This window comes from Aedes albopictus, chromosome 2, assembly GCF_035046485.1.
Source record: "Aedes albopictus strain Foshan chromosome 2, AalbF5, whole genome shotgun sequence".
In the NCBI taxonomy this organism is placed as follows: Eukaryota; Metazoa; Arthropoda; class Insecta; order Diptera; family Culicidae; genus Aedes; species Aedes albopictus.
The window spans coordinates 507,086,666-507,112,019 of record NC_085137.1 but is presented as its reverse complement, the minus strand read 5'-3'; the positions used below and the strand labels follow the sequence as shown (position 1 = coordinate 507,112,019).

The window sequence follows — 25,354 nt, the reverse complement described above, 5'->3', positions numbered from 1 at the left end:
CCAAAGTACCTAAAGTCAAAGTTCTTTTTACTCAACCATCAGTTAAAATTACTCAACTTTCGGTTCTATGTCACTTACTCAATTTTGGCTTCCCGCATCGAACTCTCAAAGTTGGGTTGTTTTGCTATTCTTTCTTTGACAACAATAAAGAGAGCGAATGAAATAGGATGCAAAAAAGAACTCAAAAGTGAGTTTAAAAATACTCAAATTTGAGTTTTCCTGTTTTTCAGTGTAGGTGAACACTGAACATGACCACCTATCACTCGCCCTCCCTTGACAACGCCCTTGTTTACGTCAAAAAAATTGAAATGTATATGTCAGTTCTATTTTTCCAAGTGACTTTCCTATATTTCATGGGCCCATCCATTCGGCTACCTTACCTTAATTGCAGCAGCACAACAACGGCCGTGACGGCACCACGATCCTCTCCCCCGCCGCCGGTGCCACCACGACCCGAGGAATCCGAAAATAGCACCCGCTTCGTCAGTTTCACCGACGGAGAGTATATTTTTGGCCCGTACGATGCACGGTCCGAAGAATTTCAACGATTCGACCTGTGGGATGGTGATTTTCACAAGCGCCACAATCGCCACTGTCACCATCACCACCATCGCTGCTGTAAGAAACAATCACCCGGCGGAACGTCAGATGGCAGCACCAGGAGCAGCAGCAGTAGCAGCACCCTATGTCTCGAGTGCCACTGCCAACGCAGCTCGGTGACCAGCAGCGAAACTTTGAAAGGGGACGAAACGCCTAAATCGCCGCTAAAGCAGCAACAGCGAAGGCCTAGTCAGGTGGAAAATTATGATGACACGCAGAGAAACGGTAGGTCGGTCAGTTTACAGTCAGCCAGCATCACACTACAGTCACGACACCAACGCGACACTGCATCGAAGAGACACGACGATGACGGGGCGCGCGATCCGAATGGTCCAACAAATCGGGGCAAACTCTTCACGATTGGTTGCACACTTAACGGTTGAGTTTGCGTTGGAAAATAGTTGAATTGGTACCAATTTTGCAAAATGCGGTGCCCCAGATGGTGACGCATTTGGATGGGCGAGATTGGCCGTTTGACGAATGAATAAAGGTGCTCCTTTTTTCCGTTTGAGTTATCATTCAAATGATATTTGATTGATGCTTTGGGTCTCACCTGTTTTGATTTCAGCACGTTTAACGTACGTAATGAATTCTGAACGTTTTTAGATACCGTGCGCCTCCATCAGTTCCCCGACCGTGATCAGGCCAATTCCAAAGCTATTTCATTCATTTTACACAGATTGTGTTCATGCAAAAACACAGAAGCAAGCAATGCTGAAAATGTCATTTGGACATGTCTAAATTCTACCACCTATAGGGCAGTGCATGAAAGTATCTCCTTCTCTTTCACTCTTACAGAAATTTTGTAAACAACAAGGCCACGAAACGTCAAAATCCCATACAAAATCAAAACAGTGCAGTGCCCTATAGCTCGTCCCGACTAGGAAATTGTAACAAAGTATAAATAGAAATAGAAACCCAATTTTTTATCCTGATATATACATGGATGGTGAGAAAATTGAGTTTGTCAATCAAGTCAATAACTTAGGGGTAATTTTTACATCCAACCTAAATTGGGATGCTCATATTAATGCTCAGTGTGGTAAGATTTATGGTTCTTTAAAAAGACTGAACCTAACAACAAGACATTTTAGTACACAAGCCAAATTAAAACTGTTTAAATCATTAATACTACCTCATTTTATATATGGTGATTTTCTATTCTCAAATGCCTTGGTATCATCAGTTGATAAGTTAAGGCTAGCTCTGAATGCTTGTGTTAGATACGTTTACAATTTGAATAGATTATCTAGAGTTTCTCATCGCCACAAAGATCTGATTGGCTGTAACTTTTCAAATTTTTACAAGTTTAAAATATGTGTCACCCTATTTAAAATAATGTTATCTAAAAAGCCTGATTATTTATTTACGAAGCTAAATCCTACGCGAAGTGACAGAAATCTTAATTACCTGATTCCTCAACATCATTCGGCTTACTACAGTCAATCGCTATTTGCACGAGGCGTTGTATATTGGAACCAGTTGCCTCTTAGTATAAAAAGTAATAACTCTATTCATGGCTTTAAAAGGGCCCATATAGCCGAGGCGGTAAACGCACGGGTATTCAGCATGACCATGCTGAGGGTGACGGGTTCGATTCCCGGTCGGTCCAGGATCTTTTCGTAAAGGAAATTTCCTTGACTTCCTTGGGCATAGAGTATCTTCGTGCCTGCCACACGATATACACATGCAAAATGGCCATTGGCAGAGGAAGCTTTCAGTTTATAACTGTGGAAGTGCTCATAGAACACTAAGCTGAGAAGCAGGCTTTGTCCCAGTGAGGACGTTACGCCAAGAAGAGGAGGAAGAGGAGGCTTTAAAAGGGACTTACAGCAGCATTTGGCAGAGTAGGTCAAATAAAATGGTAGGAAACATTTAAACAATTAAGAACATGATTTGAAATCTTCTAAATACCAGGTATGACGATAAAAAAGGCTGTCAGCCTTATGTTATACGATTATATATAATAAATAAATAAAATAAAACAAATAAAAGTATAACAAAATTATAACAAATCATGATATTTATAACTCGTTGTGATATAATTATGTACAACATCCTTGGTGTTTATATACAAATTATATCATATTTTGTTAAACATGTTGTTTGATAACTCATTGTAAAATAATTAAGTTATGATTCTGTGTGGTATATATCTAACAATGAGCATCTCTCAGTGTGTTAAGAGTCTTATCCCTCAATATGTCAACAGACAATTGATAACGCACGCACATTGCCCACCCGGGGTAACGCCTACGCTATCGAGTGACAGCTGCTGACGAGATCATAGCAAGCCGCGACTCTTCCTCTTTCTTCGGTCAGCGTTCGACCACGTCGGACGCACAGTGTGTTGGGTCGCTGCGCTGAGCAACTCTCATCGAGAACCATCAGCTAAATTCCCACAGATTCTTCAACATTTATAAAGTAATGTTACACAATTGTATCATATTTTGATATAAACTAGTAATCCTGAAGCCAAAACTTATATCACATTTTGTTATTATTTTGATCTGATAATATCAAAATAGGTTATTATCTTGATTAGACCAGAGTACTTTTTGTTACAATTTTAGTTATGTTAACATCATCCTGCTTCTTGTTTATAGCATAATAAATTATTGAAAAATATGTTTTATTACATTATAACACAATATGATATAAACTTGATATAATTTTCTAGTCGGGATTTTATAAGCTGAACATGTGAATATGGTATATGAAAAGCTTGTGCGGCTCGATCAGTTCTATAGGAAAGTCACGGAAAAACCGCTCTTTTTCAAATGCTTAAGGTAATTGTCACGGACTAGGGGTCGTGGGGGTAAAATGGACAACCTAAGCATTTTGGTCGTTTCCAGTGGAAATGCGGCAAAATCCATCTGCTTTCCCGAGTAACATGGAAGATAATGATATACTCTAGAAATCTTGTAAGGGAATGTATTTAAAAAATAGTGTTTTCTTTGATTATTTTCTTCACGTGCTTCCAAATAGCGTGGAAAAAATCTGTAGAGTAAAGTGGGGCAAAAGTTCGAGTGGGGCAAGAGTTTCTTTTGAAGTTTTTGAGCTCAATTCAAATTATTTCTTTCGGGTGTCAAGGTTGTTCGAACCCTTTTTGAAAAAGAGTCTTTCACTCCAAAACTTATGAAAATTGATCACTTCTTCGAAAAGTTATGACAAAATGTTGGTTTTTGATCGAAAAATTGTAACATGCGATGGTCCATCCTACGCATGGAATGGAATTGTAATGAAATCGAATTCGATGTTTTATTTTGGGGCGTAACTAGGTATATTTTGAAGATGCTTCAGCATGTATAACATTTTGCAAAAAAGATTTGGACATCATATTTTACACATAGTGGGGCAAAAGTTCGAATTGTTGGGCAAAAGCTCGAGTCATGTGGCAACTTTAGGTATAAACCTCAAAATCTACAAAATGTACATATTATTACTAAGAGTGATGGAATTAGAGAGAAAATTCGATTAAAGATGAAAAAAATGTTGTTTTATCTGAATTTGGCGGAAAACTACTAATTTTTGGTGTAGTAAATTTAACCCTGATTTGGGTAAAATCCAGATCGAATTTTAAAGTGTATTCCAGTTCTAACATCAAATATTAAGTGGTTTCAGGTATTCCTATTACCAAAGTGTCAAAATAGTGTGCTACGGTTAGCGAAATTCCACAAACACTAGATTCGAACTTTTGCCTCAGTGGTGGGGCAAGAGTTCGAATAAAACACACACATTCAAAAAGTGTTGTAACTCAAAATTGGAAAGACATTTGGCGTAACTTTGTTCAGCAAAATTTTAGCTCATGGATGGTAGAATCACCACACGGTATTTATTTATTTTTATTTGCTTCGATTTTTTGAAATAGGTTGAATTTTCAACTAGGGTCGAACTTTTGCCCTACTTTACTCTATAGGTAAGATGGACAATCAGTGACAATTTAATACAAACTTTGAAACACACTTAAATAAATATTGTAAAAATAGTGTAAAAAAGCACTGTTTTGGATGAAAAATTTATTTTGTTGATATGAAATATTTTTTATAACTTTTTACTTCAACTATCTCACGATATGTATGACGGCTGATGATTCTGGAGTTGGAAAAGAAAAATATGAAATTTTTGTGAAATTTGAACCGATTGTCCATTTTACCCCCGGGGTCTGAATATGTTAAAATTATTTTCAAAACTTTTTTTTTCAAAACTAAATTAGTTTTTTCATTCAAATATCTTCTTCTACGTGGTCTTTTTTAGGGTATAAAACTTGTAATAATTTAAAAATAACTTACGAGAAAACCTTAGCAATAATAAGCAGATTTTACATCATTTCCGATTTTTCACGTGATTTTTAAAGTTTTTGTCATTTTGAAGAGGTTTATTTTATTCTTTTGTTAAAGATCAGCAGAAGTATAATGATTCATGCTAAGGCATAAGCTTCGATCGGTAAAACATTTTGAAAACGATAAAAGCCATGAAAGTGTACCCTGTCCATTTTACCCCACCTTTCAACTTTACCCCCACTACCCCTACTCTCGAAAAATACTAATTGATATTCACCATGAATATTAATTAGCATCGTCCAAAGGTAGATCGAGCTGAATTTCTGTAAAGATAACACGAGACCAAAATAGAATACAAAAAGTTCACAGATGCGAATTTTTTTTTTTCAGTTTATATTTTCTTATTTTTTTTAATAACCGTGCCCCAGTCTAATGAGCATGTCTCTGTTCAATTGCTTGTCGGTTCAGCGTCTTTTCGTATGATAATTTTCTTGAGTTTTCGTGGACGTTAAGAATTTTCGTGCTGTCATACGAAATATTTGTTACCTGATAGGCAATTTTCGCTCTGTTGAATCTACGCCGAATAGAGAATCTTCTCTATTAGACCTTGTCCTGAGCCAATCGTTTTCAGTCACATTGACTTTTAAGTTCTATTGGGTCTGACAATAATGTTTTAACAGAAAAAAATAACGGGATAGCAGTGTTGCACAGTGGTTCCATATTTTGCACAGAAATCAGTAATCAAATATTCTTAATTATAATGAAGAGTGGGTTGAATTACATCGATTTCTGCTAAGTATAACAAGCTACAACATGTATCACATGATGGTATCATAAAAAATACTTGTGAATAGTATTAGTATTAGCATTATGATTTTATTAGTAGGTTTTATTTCTATAGTAATAAAAAAAATAAAAATCTGAAGATTTTTCCTCAGAAATAAAGTAGTTTTCGTTATCGAAATACAGAAAAATCATCACAAATCGGATGAGGATGTATAGTTACAATTTCAGATAATGGTAATAATTTTGAAACAGTGGTACAATAGTGCAATAAATTACTTTTTCAATTGCAAAAAAATAAACAAATATTCGGGAATATTTTACAACACGTACGTAAAAAGAAATTTTAAAACCGTAAATATAATGTTTTACACAGTTATATATCATACGATTCATGGGCCTGCGTTTTGAAAAAGATTCAAGTATTTCCAGTCGTTTTTGTTTCTAGCAATTGTATTGAAAATGCTATCCAGTAATAAAATTCGTGGAATTTTAATCAAAGATAGCTCTAATCCTATAAATATAATACAAAAATCACTCTACATTGCTATATATTCGACAGAGTGCCTGCAATAGTATCAAATCTATCAATTTGAATACTAAGATTTAACGTAAACTGATCAAATATTTAGATTTGGGAAGGGAATATGAAGAATTATGTCCAGTAAATATTACTCAAAGAACGTATTTACTCCTTCTTCATCCAGCGCAACAGTTTAAAGTACTGGATGGGTTTTGAGGAAATTATGTCAATGTTAGCAGTAAATGCAACATTTCTCATCAAATTTCACAATTACAAAGGTAAGTTTTGACAAGGCCAAATGAGAATGGGTGTTATGTAATTACTCATACTGCACTGCATTTTTTCATAATTAAAAAAAAAACATTTACAATGTTTGTTTTCAAACAAAATATCCCTCAATTATTGTAAAAAGCATAGAAATATTTCCTGTATAAATTTCGGTTATTTTGGTACGCATTTCAGACAATTTCAGAAAGACTAGTATATATATGATTTTATAGTTATTTTAATACGTATTTTTTTATAAATATAACGGGTAACTTCCGATACATCCTGCAAACTTGTATGCAGATATTTGCAGCTACAACCTTCACAGATTGATTCTCCTACTCAAATCTGATCATTTGATGGCTGACGATTGATTAAATGTGGTTAAGAACATGTTTGAAATGTTACATGAATTTTTATTATGTATATATTCTATGAGTAAAATTATGTGCTATTACTCACATCCCCATTGGTTCAAAAACATCCAGTGCCACTGTTTGGTGCTTTGAATTTGAAAGATAAACATCTATTCTGATTATCTGCGTTGAAAACCATTTGAAAATCCACTTGGTTTGGTTATACGAACACGCAGTGTACAACTCAAAGATCGTGTATTTTTTCGACAAATTTTGAGAATGTCTAACTGCATAACAGTACCCACGCTCTCAAGCAAAATATGCAACAGAAACTTGCATAAAAATGGGTTTTCTGCATTCTTGGGAACATCATTGATTTATAAAAATTATACAAACTCAAGAGTAAGAAAATCATTTTTTCGATTTTTGGCCTATGGCGGTACCACTGTGTGTTGGTGCAGTGTACCTCATGGAATTCCTACAGAAACACATCAAATTCTTCAAATAACTCCTTCTGCGGAGCTTTCAGCAATTCTTCCTCCAGAAATTTTAACTATAGCACCTCCAGAAGTTGTCTTAGTAATTTATCCTGGCATTCACGCTGGATTTTTTCCGGGGAATCTTCCTGAGTTCCTTCAGAAATACTTCCCGCGATTCGTTCAGGACCTTTTCCATGCATTCCTCCACAATAGCTCTACCCGTTCTTTCAGGGATTTCTCAAGGTATTCCTCAAGGTATCTATTTAAACAAAACCCTCCTTGGATTCTAATAGGCATTCCTGATGGGGCTTATCTAAAAATTGCTGCACTATTCCCTCCAGCAATTTTTCCTAGGATTTCTGCTGAATTTTCTATAATGTTACATCCCAGAATGCTTCTAAAATGGTTTCCAAAGATTTTTCAGGCCATTCCACAGTTGCAATTGGTTGAGAGATCTTAGCTGGAATGCCTGGATTAAATCTCTGAAGATGTTCCTGAAGGAATCACCGGAGAAACTTCAAGAATATTTCCTGGAAGATGGTCTTGAATGTTCCCACTGAGAATTCTTGAAGGAATTCCTGGAGAAGCTCGAGACATTCCCGGATGAATCTCTATCCCAGAAGAAATTCTAGAAGTAAACTCTATAGCAACCCCTAGTAGAATTCCTGAAGGTACCATAGTTAGAATTTCCTAAGGAATTTTAGGAGAAATTGCTAGAACTACGATATAGTTGCTCGAATTTCTGAAGGAAGGGCAATAGGAGCTTTCGAAAGCATCCCATGGACATGGGGAATTTCTCGAAGAATCCTTGGAGGAATCGCTGAAGGAATTCCTGGAAAACAAGGAAACAGGACTTCTTCTGGGTTTTTCAGGGAAATCTTCACAAAATTCGTAGAACGGTCCCCTCTGGGAATCTTCCATAAGCTCTGCCAGGACTTCTCTAAGAATTTATCCAATTCTGGGGAATTCCTCACAAAATGGTTTTTGGATTTCCTCAAGGAACTGTTGTAGGCACCTTATAAGAAACTCAGAAAGTAATTCTTCTTGGAATTCCATTTAAAAAAACTGCAGGAGGAATTTCCCAATAAATTTCATTAGAAATCCAGGAAAACCCGGAAGCAGTTTCTGAAAGAATCACGGAAAAAGAAATTCCTAAGGAAATCTCGAAAGAAGCTCCAAAAGGAATCCAGGAAAGCGTTTCTTAAGAAATCCTTGAAGCTGCTCATGCAAAAAAAGCTCTGAACAAGTTCCTGGAGGAGTTCTGAAAAAAGTTCTTGAGAAATTCCGGAAGTAATCATTGAAAAAATCCATAAGGTCTGCCAGGACTTCTCCAAGAATTTATCCACAGATTCTTTTTGTATTCTATAAGAAATGCTTTTTGGGATTCCTCTAGAAGTTCCCGTATTCCTCTAGAAGTTCCTTCTCAATTTTTTCTAGTAATTAATTCCTGGATTCCTCCAGGAATTCCTTTTATGGTTTCACCAGAATTTTTTCTAGAATTCATTAAGAATTTCTTCCCCAGAGAGTTCCATTCTTCTTCTTCTTCTTGGCGTAACGTCCTCACTGGGACAAAGCCTGCTTCTCAGCTTAGTGTTCTATGAGCACTTCCACAGTTATTAACTGAGAGCTTCCTCTGCCAATGACCATTTTGCATGTGTATATCGTGTGGCAGGCACGAAGATACTCTATGCCCAAGGAAGTCAAGGAAATTTCCTTTACGAAAAGATCCTGGACCGACCGGGAATCGAACCCGTCACCCTCAGCATGGTCATGCTGAATACCCGTGCGTTTACCGCCTCGGCTATATGGGCCCTTTTTCCATCTAAAATTCTTTTTGAAGTTAGTAGTTCCCTCTGATTATCCGTGGAGTTTCTTTTGATATTTCTGAAAAGCTTCAATGAAGGATTCTACTAGGATCTTCTTCTATAATTGCTTCTTAGATTCCTTGTTGAACTTAAAAGAATGTCTTTCGAGATTTTCCTAATAATTTCTTTTGAAATGTCTTCAGAAGTTTTTTTTGGATTTCAAGAAGGAATTTTTTGGAAAAAAAAAATGGAATCCCGGAAGTGACCATAGGAAGAAGACCAGAAGGAACTGCTGAAGGAATGCTAGAAAATTCCTCACAAAATTGTTTTAAGATTTCCTCAAGGAACTGCTGTAGGTACCTAATAAGAAACTCAGAAAGTAACGCTTCAAGGAATTCCATTAATAAAAACTGCAGGAGGAATTTCCTTATAAATTTCTGGAGGATTTCCATTAGAAACATATGGGAGAATTCCAGAAGGAATCCAGGAAAACCCGGAAGTGGTTTCTAAAAGAATCACGGAAAAAGTTTCCGGAAGAAATTTCTAAGGAAATCTCGAAAGAAACTCCTAGAGGAATCCAGGAAAAAGTTCCTTGAAGCTGCTCATGAAAAATAATCCATGAAGAAGTTCCTGGAGTAGTTCTGAAAAAAGTTTTTAAGAAAATCCTCCCACAGGAGTCCCGCAAGGAATTCTTGAATGAACTCCGGAAGTAACAATTGAAAAAATCATGGAAGAGGCTAAAGGAAGAACCCCGGAAGAAATTCTTGGAGAATTCCTGGAGGAGGAATTGAAAAAAAATCCAGAGGAAATCGTAGAAGGAACTCCTGAAAGATCTTCATAGAGGAAAATCCCGAAAGAAAACCCTGAAAATTTTCGGAAGGACTTCCAGAACGAATCTTGGAGTTCCTGAAGTAATGCCGGAGTGAACTTCTGAAAGAAATCCGAAGAGAAACTGCTGGAAGTATCCCAGAAGATATCTCCAGAAGAAACAATGGAAGAAATCCATAGAACACTTGGAAAAATTCCAGAAAAAAAGTTCAGAGCGAAAGTCCATAAGAAATCCCGTTAAGAATCGCTGGAGGAAACTCGGGAAAGCTTAATAATATCGCTATAAATTTCTCCAAAGGCTTGTATAACTTCCAAATTTGGAAGTCAGATCAATAAGGTTTATTTGATCATTACTTGATATTATTTTTAAATAATAACAACCTGAAGTTATTTTTAGTACAGAAGTTGCATATTGAACTATTCTGGCAAAATTGTTACAACTGCATCAAGGTTTCATGATAATAATTCCCTAACATTTATTTTCAAATTATCAGAATTTGCTTATGTATGTACTCTACCACAAAACACTTGGATCCAATAGGAGTTATTTTACTACTATTTGCAAAAAAATATCATTAAAGAAATTGAAAAAATAAACAGCTATTTTTCCAGAATGTTAGATTTTAATTATTATCGTAGCTAATCAAAGACAACCCAGACAACCAGTAACCGTATAGGATGTTGCATAAGATGATAAAGTGGAGACCATATGCATGCATGCCTCCATTTAGGCGCATGTAAAATGTACGTATATGTATGTTTCTTATACAATCACAGGTTTACTGTGAAATTCCGCAATGATTTGTCGTATTTCAATTATTTTGTCCCTTAATCATCAGCAACATACTCTAAAAACTTTCAATAAACATAAAGCGGAAAAACCCGATATCTTTCCGTTTCTCCTAGAGAATTTTGCAAAGAAATGATTGTGTTGACTAAAGTTTACCATTTTAATTCATTCAGTTCAGTGAAAAAGGAAAAAATAAAAGGGAAAAACAAAACACGACTATTGAACGACGCGGGATTAGGCGGCGTTGTCATTTCTTCAGCCTATTTCTCGAGAGGCCCTCATTTGAAAAAGTCGTTGCAAAGATGATGTTGGTGGCACTAGTTCCTCCTCTCTGGAGCCACCAAATGTAGACGTCAGCTCAATCTTCCAATTTGCAGCACGATTGCTGTGGTATTCCTCTTGCGGTGGGACTAGACCAAATACTTACTGAATCCAGCAGCAATCTTGTCAGCAGCTATCGCGATGATGAATCGACGATGATCATGATGACGGAACCCACAATCCTTTCGCGGTACCGTTGTGTCAACCAACAGACTAGATGAAACACGTTACTTTCAAACACCGATACTACTCACTCTGTGTAGAAGGTTCAAGAAGGAGAATACTTAAAATCGAACGTCCAAATCGTGAGTGATAGCATTTAGGCCTTTCTAGACTCATGCCAACGTTCTCGCATTCGGTATCTTAGCTGGCCAGAGTGAGAAATATATGCCTTCTACACTTGGCACACTACCAAACAGGCCTCTACTAGACTCATTCCAACGTTCTCGAATTTGGAACCTTTGCAAAATGAGAAAAAGTTCGATCGATCCAATGTTGTTTAACTTCCACGATTTCAAGTATCAATACTCTTGAAGGCTTTAATTATTTAATCAAGTGATCAGTATAATTTAAGCTTCGCAAGTGCAAGTTCAAGATCAAATGAATTTGAGTACCAAAATACTTATCCGGGAGGTATCCAGCGTGGAGTTCAAAAACAATACAGACTCTTGTCTTTATTGATCTTCCTCTTTTATAAGGCTTATAGAGGGGGAGGTCTGCAGAACGCAGGTTTGCAGGTCTTAGGGGCTGTTCATAAACCATGTAGACCAAAATTCGGTCATCTCAGACCCCCCTCCTCTCCCGTAGACTTTTGACCATACAGAAAATTAGAAATGTATTTGGATCGTAGACTTTGCCCAGACCCCCAGCCCCCTCCCCGCAAAAAGTCTACGTGGTTTATGAATGGCCGATTTTTTTGTGACATAATTTGTGTATCACCCTAACCTACACATCCCAGGTTTGATGAGCCGACTAGATTCCACTCCAGCCGACCTTAAGACCAGAGAGGTGCTATATGGGGTGGAGTTCAATATAAGAACAAATCCTCATACTTAACCCTAATTATAAGCTTTTCTTGAAATAACTCTTGAATATCTTTTTGCTAACATTACGTAAGAAATGTAGAAAAGTTTACTGATGATGCCTAATGATTAACACATTTAATTTAAGAAAAGGAAAAAGGATCCATAAAACCACAAAATCGAAACTCACTAAAAAATCGAGGTTTATATGTGTATCGTAAAGTATTTATACTGAGGTTTAAAAACTGAAAATGTACCTGAATGTGTACAATAAATGTACCATGAATTGGTGTAACAGATTTCATTAATATATCAGAAATATATTTCAGGAACAAAATCACTATTTATGAAATAAATTGTCATTTCAATTTAAGACCCTTATTTCATCACACAATATATGAATCGAAAATAGGTTCAAGGGCAACCAAAGCTTTAGGTGGAGGTGTTCATAAAACACGAAGCTAAATAGCAGAATTTTTCTCAATTGTGGCCCAAAAATGTCAAATAGAATATCATCGAAATGTAAACTAACGTGATAAAATAGAATTCATACGATAGAAAAAAAAAAATAAAACAATTGACACACAAACCCAATTTCAACTCAATTTGAACCCATCACATCACTCGATGCAGTCACTGAATGTGAAAAAATCGAATCTATTCTAATCGAACCTAATCCAGTTCCAGCCGGAAACGAACAACCCCAATGCTCACCAGAGCCAGCCTACGGCCGATGGGTTCGCTTTGACAACGGAAATATCTCCCCACCACCTTCGACGCCCGACCAGCAGTTCCAGTCGACAACCCCAGCTCGAATACCGACCCCATACCCAAGTCCAACTCACCCAACGGCAGGCGCTCCAGACGATCACACCCAACTCCATCAGAACGTTTTCGATCAATTCGCTGCGGCACTCGAGCATCAACCCCAATCGAAGCCCGGCGCGGTCGATTTTGTGGAGAACGTCCCCCTGATTGATGTCGTACTCGATGATTTGCTGACGTTCTCCAAGACACTTGTCCTGCGGCAAAGCCCGGTCGGGGGTTTCCCGTTAGCCGCCGAACGTGAGGAGGCAAAAATTGTCGAGATAAATGACGATAATTTAATTAATTTATTAGCTGACGATGACGACGACGGCCATGGTATTGACACGAAAAGGGTTGACCAAGTGGATGCTGCTTCGAGGAGTGAAACTTTGCCTTCTAAGCATCGGGATTCCACGAAAGATGATGCCAGCGGCTCGGACTGGCATCAAGAAAATAGTGGCAATGAGAGCTTTCCAGACGAAAGATGTGATCTGAATGCCAATGAGGGGCAAGCACAGCTGGAGCCTAAGAAGCAAAACCACTCGGTTGACGATTCCAAGGACGTGGTAGACAATTATTTGAGCACGAGGCGAAATCACGAGGACATTTTCGCCAACGTTGCCATTTTCAACTGGAATCCACTGGACGTCTATCATCAGCATGGACTGTTTATGATCGATCCACGTTTTGCGCTGGCGGACCTACATGCCACCGTTCCAGATTTTTCCTACTCTACCCCCCATGGTCAAGATGACAGTTATAACGAGCGTCAGTCGAGAGCCTGGAACGAAGACGACGGTGGCCACATGAGAAATGACGCACATTTGAATTCGCCAAAGCGTGAGTCGGCTTCCAATGATAGACACCCAGCAGTTCCAGCAGCGGTCCAGTTCCTGCAACAAGATGACGAAGATACGGCCCCAGCCCCGGTCCCGGACATTGGCACAGTAGGAATAACTGATGGCGCAGATCTGTCATCGGTGGACGTGAATTCATTTGCAACTCAACTAGAACCAACAGACGACGGCCGTTTGCTCGAGAGCCATAAAATCCCGAACGACAGGACCAGCAGCGCCAGCGGTAGTCCAGCAGCGGCGGTGGACCATTTTTACGACTCAGCTCACGTTGAATATCCGGTGAGGGCAGACTTGTTCACGACCACCACCACTACCATTCAGGAATGCCATCAATCGCCCAAGGAATCTGATTATGTTAATGATCCGGCCAAGAACATCACCACCACCATCACCGCCACCGGTAGCAGCAGCAGGAGGAGTAGCCGAAGTGGCAGTAGTAACAGCTGCAGCAGAAGAAGCAGCTTGCAACGGCAAGAGCTCACCGGCGAAACGGAAGGTATGACACTCGATGACGGTGTGATTTTGCTCGTTCCGTGTTCGTGAATTACTCTCTACATATTCAGTGACCGATGTCTGACAGGGGAGGAAGATGGTTATACGGTTTCATTCCAATCTGGTTTGTCACTAATAAAAGAAGATATTTGGCGGTGAAATCAATAAAAGTAACCTTATGTACGTAACAAGTTTGCTGGCTGTACTGCGTATATTACTTATTTGTGAAACTACCCCATGTGTGGAAAGCAATATAATTTTTTATGTAAATTTTCATTACTATATCAAAAATTGAATGGACCTTATCTCATTGATTTGGATATACACCGTGTCCAATAAGTTCTCATACAAAATACAAATTAAGAAGGTATAATTTTATTTCACATCTGCACAGATCGAAAAGATAGTGTAAATTTCTGTGTCATATAATGCACATGTTTGAAGCGTGGGATTTCACTGAAGTTTACATGACATATCATGTAAATCTAATGAAAAATCATGTAAACTTCCATTATATGTCATGTAATTCAGCATGACTCAGAGTTTTTACATGACATAAAACATAAATTTACATGATATATCATGTAAATCATCAAAACTGGAAGTTTACATGACTAAAATGAAGTTTACATGACGTGTAAACTTCATTATTTTTATCTGTGTGTGATTCATATTTTCTAAATGAATACATGTAATGAAGGGCCACATAATACTGACTAACTAAAGCAAACGGTTTAGAATTCAGTTTTTTTTTCTATTTGTTTTTATAAGCCTACACAGATCGAAAAATGAGTGTAAAATTCTGTGACATATGATGCACATGTTTGGAGCGTGGGATATCACAGAAGTTTACATGACATATCATGTAAAAGTAATAAAATATCATGTAAATTTCCATTATATGTCATAAAAATCTGCATGACTCTGAGTGTTTACATGACATATAACACAAATTTACATGATATATCATGTAAACCATCATAACACTAAGTTTACATGACTAAAATGATGTTTACATGACGTGTAAATCTCATTATTTTTATCAGTGTAGGAATACACTTCCGTTTTCTGAAATCCGTTTGCTCCGGCACGCAAGAAAAATGTTCCAAACGTTTTTTGTTCTACGTTAGCTAAACAGAGCCCAGCCTGGGATAAAACTCAAAATCAATTTTCATGCGTTCAGTGCGGATAAGTCTGATCCCAGGTATAGTACCAAATGTGTAAAATAAGGCTAAAACAATACAATTTTAGTGATGATAGGAATACAAGCATGTTTGAGAAGTGAAAATGGTGTGAATCAACATGATAAGAATGCAGTCATGCTACTTTAATGCATCAAATCTCATTAAAACAGGTAATTGGACATTTTTGTTTAATTTTATACAAAATAAAACGGCTTCGTATTTCACCAATACAAATTCTTATATTTTCTCTGTTCTGGTCATAGTTGCTACTAGCTATGGTGAGGACAGGAACCTAACTTGTTTCAACATAAAACCATTATCCGTTAAAATGAAACGGAATACCAATAAAATGGCGTGCGTGCCAGCTGAAGAACACTTACGACACATAAGCGATCAGAAGAGAGAGATTAAGGACAATTAATTCCAAAACATATGCTGTATTTGATCAGAATTAGATGGCCTTTCAACCAATCAATTTACTTTGAAAACCATAATTATAGATTTGAAATGAATTCAATTTGATTTTGTATGAGAACTTATTGGACACGGTGTACTACCTGTTGTCCGAATGAATGAATTTTCTGTAATGATGACAACTTGACGCGACAACTAGAACGGACACAACACGTTTTGTTCTTACTAACGATTAAAAAGGATTAATAATTACCTTTTTTGCCGACCGGTTTCAGGCTCGATGCAGCCCATCGACGGGACGTTAATCGTTAGTAAGAACAAAACGTGTTGTGTCCGTTCTCGTTGTCGCGTCTCGTGGGTGTAAATAGTTCTTACGTGTGCACAAACCCAAGAAATTGAATGACAACTTGAGCCAGTGTCTTAATTACGTTGAATAAACTGTTGAAGTGACATATAATTTTTCATATGTTTCAGCTCTGGAGATAACTATAACCACTATATGTTCCTAAACTTACTATTTGTTTGCTTTTCCTTCTATTTCAGGTAATACTATAAAAATCCAAATTGTAGTATAATTGATTTGAAAAAAAAAATCAAACGTAAAGTTTGCTACACGTAGACGTGCCCAAGACATAATAAGTGTAAGTAATATGATATGGTCGTCTGTTTAGATTTTAGACAATATATTTCAAGGTGTAAGAGACACTTTCACTCAATGAAATCGACACGTAAGGGAATTCACGTAAGAGATTTCACGCATTAATTCATCATTGCTCTGCTGCTAAAAAGATGTAATTCGACAAAGATTTTTCATAAGGGCCTAACTGACTTGATCGATTTCTCTTCGTCGACTCTCTCTTTCGCTAATAACTTGATCAAAACAAACAAAGTCCTTATTCTTTTTGTTTCTATAGAAAGATACAGTCGTCTTCTTCGCATTTCAACCAAAAAATCTTTAGAAAACTCAATATACATTCTGTAATAACACAAATAGCGGATCGATGAAGAAAATTCGGAAATGTCAGTTAGGCCCTAATTAAGAATCAGTGTCGAATTGTAAAAATCTAGTTTACTCCGTTACAAAGTAAAACAACCGCTGGAACTGTCCACTTTAGCTTGTAACAGCAGCAATGCAACTGAGGAAGAAGGAGGCGCATGGTAGTTGATAGAGTGGTGCCATATGATCAGCGCAATCACTCGAATTCCAGGTGATACGAATAGAACACTCTTTCGTGCTTGAGATTGAACTTGTTTTACCGTGCGAAGATGCTGCCGCAGTATCGCCAGACCAGCTAATTCAACACAAGGAACTAATAAGATATCTGCCAGGGACTAGCAGGCATATTCTGTGTGTAAGTATTGGTCATCTTCTATTTTTAAGCGACAATGGCGCCTGCCACGTTCGATTGCAGGTCAATGTGGGGAAGGGGGCGACAGGGATGATTGCAATCGTTTGTCCATGGCATCGTATATACCACGTGTCTGCACAAGTTCATACAAATGTCGGAGCAATGGTAGGATATGGTTGATAAGGATTCACATATTGGTGAGTGGATGCCAGGCATGAGGTGAAGCAGATGTGTTTACTACTTTGAAGATGATGCGGCACAGTTCGCTTGATTGCATAACTTGTAGTCGTTAGCTAATAGATTAATAATGTACTGTGAGAGTTGGAAGGGAGGGAAACAGCTTTTTCAACCCATTTCTGGTTCTAGCGCAGGCTATGTAGGGGAAAGTGGGGTTAGATGCCAATTTTCAAACTTTCATTGTTTCAATGATATATAGCCTCATTTGTTAGGCTTTCAAAGTGGTAACAGCAACTAGATAATATTGCTCGATGCTTCAGCAAAAATATGCACTAAACTATTGCATTTTCATCGATTTACAGCGATTTTAAAAACTGGTTCGTAAAACGGAAGTGGTGCAAAAAGGCCATCTGCCATGGGGTAAGATGCCACTTCATGAAAACGTTAAAAAATTACGTCTATCAGTTTTCTGGAATTTTCGACATCAACAACCATGCGCCTCCAAAGGTACCTCAATCTCCTTGGAAACACATGGCTGGTAATAAAATCACTCGAAAATTTCAAAGGATATTCCGTGGGTTGGGCGGCCTGGCTTTTAGAAGATTGTTTGATGCAAACATATCTTGACACCATTCGCCAATAGCAATGATCAAGTCCCATTCAGGAATGATGTAATGAGTTGGACCATTTTACCCCATCTTGGCATTTTAGGCTTTGTTCCCCTATAGGTACAGGGGATGGCCAAAATGTTTGGGATAGGCAACATTTTTTCTCTCGCCAAAAAGTTTAATCAGCTGTAACTTTTCATAGAGTGCATCAAAAAATCTCAAATATTGACTGTTTATCAACCTATTATATGTGTATCGTTGGTACAAATTTGAGCTTGATTGGTTAATTTTTCACGAAGTTGGAACCGTTCTTGTAAAACGCTATTTTTTAGACTACAAATTTGTGAACTATCATATCTTGGAAACCAATAAACCGAATTTAATGAATTTTTTATCGTTTATCAACAATATATTGATACTTAATACGACGTTATAAAATGGGATATTTTCTCACTACGAATTAAGTTATACCGGTTTGACATTTATGCCTGTATAGAGGAAAATAAGCCAAATTGCTTAATGTGTTTTCCGTTTATCCAAATAGGCTTTAATATATCATATTAAAGATATCAAAAGTAGAAAATCTATGGATATCAAAACTAAAATTTGATGACATTGATGTAAAAAAATTACATTTTTTTCGAGAAAGATCCAAAAAGTGTTAATCCATGATAACTTTTTACAACGTTCAAAAAGTATTTATGTTTTAATAACTCGTGAAGAATTAATATATTAGGGGTACTCACTAAACCTATTAAATTGCTGCGTAAGCCATGATTTTCTGCTTATTTGAAATGTTTCACGATTTTGCGAATGAAATAATCAAAGATTGCCTTGGTGATCGCGACGTTTAATCAGTTTAATCAGTTTTCGCTGTTAAGTGAATCCCCCTATTGTTAATAAATGTTCAAAATTTCATTCATTTCGGTTCACTAATTACTGAGATATAACAGATCAACAATAAGTTGTCTAAAAATAGTGCTTTACGAGAACGTTTCTAGCTTTGTGGAAGATTAACCAATCGAGCCCAAATTTGTACCAATGCTGCACATATAATATGTTGATAAACAGTTAAAATTTGAGAATTTTTGATGCACTCTATGAAAAGTTAAAGCATGGTAAACTTTTTTGTGTGAGAGAAAAAGTTGCCTATCCCAAGCATTTTGGCCACCCCCTGTGTATACATAAGTTATACATGTGTAGAGACAATGGACAAAGTTTACAGAATGATACAAAGTAGGAGAAAATGAAAAAGCCAGGGATTGAACCCAGGAGCTTCTGTACTTGATTCAGAAATTGTAGTACTAGACCACCAAGCCCGTATCTTTCGAAATGCAGAATATCATCGTTTTTCTTACACTATTGTATCGGTAATACCAGCTCCTAATAGCAGTCCTACAAGAAGTCGCGCGAATTATCGTGATCATCAAGGAAATCTGGAAAACCCTTCTCAGGCTGGTTTGAACCAGCTAGCATATCACGCCTGAAGTGATAAGTATTTTGTAGATTCCACTCTTCGCGATTGTGGGGTCGTTCAAATATTACGTTACATGCTTAGAGGGATCCTCACTATGTCATTTTTTCTGCACAACACAACATATGGGGCAAATAGGCAATTCTTCATCATATAAACGCTTCATTTTGGTTGGATTCAACATTCTAAAAACATTTTGCTTACACTTGTTGTTCGTAGCCTGCAAGACTGCGAGAGATTGACACCTGAGAGCCGAAGGAGAGATAAAGTTGTTAAAGACGGACGGCTGGTGTAACACACTATGCCTTCAAATGTTTCAAGTTTTTACGTCTATTTCAGAAATACTGTCCGACTGGTATAGCCAGAAAAGGGCAATATAGCAATCCCAGGATATATTTAAGAATCCCAGAAGGCATTCCATAAAAAAACTTTCTTGACATATCTTCGGTAACTCCTGGCGAAATTTTCCAAAAAATTCTTGGAGGACGTTTCGAAGAATTTCCGATGGAATCGCTGAAAATTCTCTAAATATTCTGAGAATTGAAAAAAAAAATCCATGATTTTTTTTATGTAGCCTGTTATTGATATTCATGAAAAATCCTTAAGTGATTTGATTTAGGAATCTTTAGTGATATTTCCAATGAAATTCCTGAGCAATATTAGATTCAATTTCTGAAATAATTCATGGAGAAACTTTAGATCTATCTCATTGTTACAGAAATCTCTGGAAATATTCTTAAAGAAATACTTGAAGGATTATGTGAATGAAACCCAGGGAATTTTCTGAAGAAATTCGGGAAAGTGTTACTGATCGCGCACGGGTGGACCCATTTAGTTACGTTGTGATTTTATGTGAAATTAAAACACGGAAGATTATCCAGCCGTCCTACCATGGCGGAGGCACAAGAATCAACTGATTTTATTTACTGTATGGTGTGTATAGCAGTGTGAGTATAGTGTAGGGTACTTGTACGTATAATTAACTGTTTGTACGAACAGTTACTAAATAAATTTCTGGAAAATCTCTCTCACAGAAACCCTTGATGGAATTCCTATAAGGATTTATTACTATAATGAAAAAAATCATAGAGAAATCTTCTACCAAAATACATGAAGGATTTTTTGAAAGAATTGGCGGAAGAATTTATGAACACATTTTTAAAATATTTAGAAAATTTAGAGAAAATCCTTGAGAAATCTTCTACCAAAATTCATGAAGGGTTTTCTGAGTGAATTCCCCTAGGAATTCATGAATATATTTTTAAAAGAATGCCTTAAAGAATGTCTAGAGAAATACTTAAACTTTTGTAAAGGTTCCTAGAAAAAAAACTCAAGATAAATTTCTCAAGAAAATTTGCGTAACACTTTCTAGAAATTGTTTTTGAACCGATGGAGGAATTACTGAAACAACCCTGGATAACTTTGTGAATTGAATTCCTGTGGTTATTTCTTAAGGAGGTACGTCCATGAATTACGCCACGCTTTGAGAAGGGAGGGGTTCTGAAAAGTGTAATAAATCAAATTCAAATTTCACAGGATGTCCCATACAAAAAAAGTGTGTCATAGGGTTGAAGGGGTTGAAATTGAACATTTTTTTTGCGTGACCTAATTCACGGGATTTTTAAGAAACCAATGGAGCCATTTCAGGAGATTCTATATAGAAATTCTTCGGGGAATTTTTGAAGGAATTTATGGCATCGCTGAAAATACTTCTGAAGGACCATTTGGATTTTTTTTTTTTGAAGAGATCCTTGGAGAAATTTATTAAGCATGGAAGGTTTTCTAGAAAAAGAGAGTCTCTATAGGAATTTCTGAAGAAGATTTCATGGAATATATGCATCAAAAATGTCATTCGTGAATTGCCATAAAAATCTTCCAAGAGATACACCAAAAATATGTACGGAAATGTGTTTGTGAACCTCATACGAATACAGTTTCTTACCGATTTTGGCACGAGGTGAATTTTATGTTGCCAAAATCGGTAATTTTTTTTTGTGGATTATTTTCAACTTTTATACGTCAATTTGGCTTATATTTTAAATATGGACTATTCACATGTTATAAAACGATCCCTGTAGGTGATGTTCATAAATTACGTCATGATTTGTAAAATTGTTGATTTTGGAAAATTTAATGAATTTTGATTTTTTGAAGAAGAGTAACGCTAAAATATAAATACATTTACAAATACAAACGATTTTTCGGTTAAAAAATTTGGTAAAATTTTTTTGTTGTCAAAATCGGTAAAAAAAATATTGCCAAAAACGGGTGTTGCCAAAATCGGGATGGAAATGTTGCCAAAAACGGGTGTTGCCAAAATCGGGACTAGACAAAAACGGGTGTTGCCAAAATCGGTAAGAAACTGTACCACCAATAAATTCGATGATAATCCGTTAAGTTTTAGGTAGGAAATCATTGAGAGAAATAAGCAAAAAAATATTACAAATGATTCGCAAAAAAAAACGCCTTATATACACAAGAAAAAAAGTAAGAACTGTTTGAAAATTACATACCACATGCTGGCGAGAAAAAAAATGTTTGTAATTTTCAAAAATTTGATGCGCCGCTGATTAGGCGCCGTCCACAAATTACGTAAAGCTCTAGGGAGAGGGGGGAGTATGGCGAGCGTTACGAATCGTTCAAAAAATTTCGGGTTTGAATACAAAAAAGAGGGGTCGAGAAATGTTGATTTAAGCGTTACGTAATAAATGGATGCTTCCTTATTTTACCGGGACTTTTTAACTGGCGGACACGGCGTGGAAAAAAACGTCGGCGACGGCGATGCGGCCCGGCGACGCACACGTCTATTGCAGAGAGTTTCAGAGGATTTTCGACGTGTTACGGACACATTACAGGGACGGAACAGATTCAGCAAGTATTCTCAGTGGGCGTTTTCGGAGGATCTCAGCTGTGCATAGAAGGTTTAGGGGATTTCGTTAGCATTTCCGGAAGTTTCAGAGGATTTTCAGAAATCCCTCTACCAAAATCCCTAAAACGCCTTTGATTTAAGAGTGTTCTTGAAACCTCCTGATACAACCCTGACCTGAAAAGTCTCGAAACTCCTCTGAAACCTCAGTAATCCCATTGAAACGTCCCTTAACCTTCAAGGACGCGCGCCATCAAACAACCGAAACTGCACCGCGCTCACGCTGTATACGAAAAGCGAGGTTTTTTGGTAGTGTTGTACTTTTTACAACAGCGCGCGCGCTTAAGGGGTAAAATCATCAGAATCAATTTGGTATGCCCCTCTACCCTCTGTGAGCTTCGTGGCCGTACGGTTAGCGGCGGCAGTCGTCTAGGCGTATCGTAAGCTTCGGAGTGTGGGTTCGATTCTCGCTCCAGTCGGTGGAAACTTTTCGTCAAAACGAAAAATTCATCACTGCACCCAAGTAGCAAAATTAATTTTATAATGCTTTTGAAGAATTCTTCAACACCTGTTCTTTAAAACCAAACATAAACCAATTTGATCTGCATAACGACATCAATTCAACCATAAACCCCCTATAAGACGAAAGAGGCCCATCCTATGATGCTCTTGAAGAGTTGATTTTAAAATTCGCTTAAAACTTGTTGTACTTCCGAAGATATCCTCTAGGCGACTTGCTCTCTGCTTGTAGAGCTCTTCAAGTGCACGATAAAACGATAATAAATGTATTAGCTTCTGTTACTGGTGCAGCTTTTATGTTGGAAGATAAGTTAAATTGAATCAGGAAAAGCAAAATAATAATGGTACATAAATATAATCGGGATCAATTTATCACACAAAATGGGAATATTTTCGTAGTGAAACAAGGTTTACTACTGCCAAGCAAAATTCATCGTGTATATGTAGCAAGATACTTCCAAAAATGGCAACGCGCTTTGATTATAATGCACTAATAAAAAAAATTAACATATTATTTCTGGTCATGAGAACATTGTTCATGAGTTTTCTCAACATGGCTTCCATTGAAATCTAGGTCGGTGGTCGGTCCATTATCGGTGGTTTTAATCATCATCACCATAAGCTCGTCTTAAATTTCTTTCAACTCATGCCAGAGATAAAAGCATAACTCAAGAATACTAGAATTTATAACGTTCTCAACCAAGAACGTCTTAAATTTATTTCAACTTCAGCAAGGGTAAGAAGTATTACTCAAGAGTACTCAGGTTTATAACGTTCTTGATGTAGGTTTATGCAAACTTCGCCGAGAACGTCATAAATCTGGTATGCGAAATGATATCGCACCGCACCGCACCGCCGGCAATTAAAATGGGCTGCCTCGCCCGGAAAATTTCATCAGCAGCCCGGAATCGTCGCCAAGCCACCTTTCCCGAGAACCGGCCTTTATGCGGTACAGTGTCCTCCAGTCACCGTTTCTAACAGGTAAGCAATTGTTCATTTTCACACTGTTCATCATGGTCTGCAGGCCGATGAATTGACCCCGGATTGCACGGGAATCGACGTCCAGGATGAACTAAGCAACCTCTTTGTGGATGCTGCAATACGGAGTTTTTGGCACTGCACCGCATCGTGGTCGGTTTTCAGATTAATTGGCTTGATTGGCAGTGATGGAAATCAAAATAGGATGCTTGAGTTTTTTTTCTTTTTTTTTTTTCATGTACTAAACCGTTCTCACTCAAGAACAGTTGCTCTAGCTCAAGAATGGTTGATCGAAGTTAACTACGAGAGCCTTATAAAACTGACAATAAGTTCAACAGTTCTTGTTGTGTTTATGGTTTTATGAACTGAGTCCCAAGTATTCTTGTAGATGCTCTTAAAACCACAGATTGATGAAGAATAGTTGTTCTCAGGTGAAACTACGATAAGATTAACTAGAATATGTAATGCTTCGATAAAACCATCATAAAAATAAATAAAACCAAATAGAGTTGAGATTGTTACTTGGGTGGGCCACTGGTTGTTCTGTGTGTTGTCCGTTGTCTATTGTAAGTAGTAATGTGTTCAGTGTGTGCAGCCTGTGGCTGAAAACGGTGTGAATTGTCTTTTATTTTACCCGTTATATCGCCCTTGAAATGGTATAAAACGGTCTTAAATCTCTAAGAACGTTCCTGAAACCCCTTGAAACTCTGAAATTACTCTGAAATGCTTTGAAACATCCCTGAAACTCCTTTTAATGCCCTTTTAAGGCTCAAGAGGCGTCCCTGAAGTGTCCTTAAAGACCCTTGAATTGTCCATGAAGCCCCCAATATTTTACTTTTGCCTCTGAATTCTCCGTAATTCCATTAAGAGTTGCGATGGGGAGCTCGATCGGGTAGCATAGTTCGAAGGAAAAAGTGAAAAGTGTCATGTGTACAAAATTCCATGAGAATCGGTTGAAAATTGACTGAGTTATAGCAAAAATCAGACCCGTGCAAAAAAAGTATCGGGTGTATTGCAGAAAATTGAAGGAGTTAAGGAATGGTTGCGGTCATCCGACGACATGGAACTGAGGGAGATCATTACGAGTTTTTTTTTTTCTTTACATACTTAGAAGAAGTTGGGGTAATTTCGCCAATGCGTTTTCATGAGGACTCCTGGAGTCTGCAATTTCTGCAAATTAATGTCGTAGTTCTGGTGCAGGCCCAATATTGAAGCGATAAAAATGTTAGAAGAAAGTGATTGCAGACGCGCGACTATTTTTGTGAATCGGTCGGGAGATGGGGACGAAACCAAAAGTGCACGATAATTTTCGTGGAAAAGTCGGTTTACACGGTAATGTAAACGATCAATGCGGTGTCGCGTTTAATGTAGAACGATCGTTGACAAATGTGCATAACCCTTACTATCGCGACCAAATAAACCATAATCGGGACCGTGCCGTGTACTTTCATATAACTAGTGGATCATATCACCTACCAAAGGTGGCTCCAAGATCCACACCTTACCCTACCCTAATAACAAATACTTCTTCCCGAAACAACTGTGGGAATGCTGTGGATTCCACGGTTTCTA

At 37.4% G+C, this 25,354-nt stretch overlaps 1 protein-coding gene across 1 annotated transcript in view; it reads left to right on the top strand.

Annotated features, from left to right (window-relative positions):
- Positions 1–25,354, top strand: part of LOC109413053 (uncharacterized) — a 554,573-nt gene that overhangs the window by 272,785 nt on the left and 256,434 nt on the right. The window contains exons 7-8 of the mRNA XM_062854506.1: positions 392–825; positions 12,739–14,217. Of these exons, the coding sequence (XP_062710490.1) occupies positions 392–825; positions 12,739–14,217 (1,913 nt within the window). The remainder of the gene's footprint in view (positions 1–391; positions 826–12,738; positions 14,218–25,354) is intronic.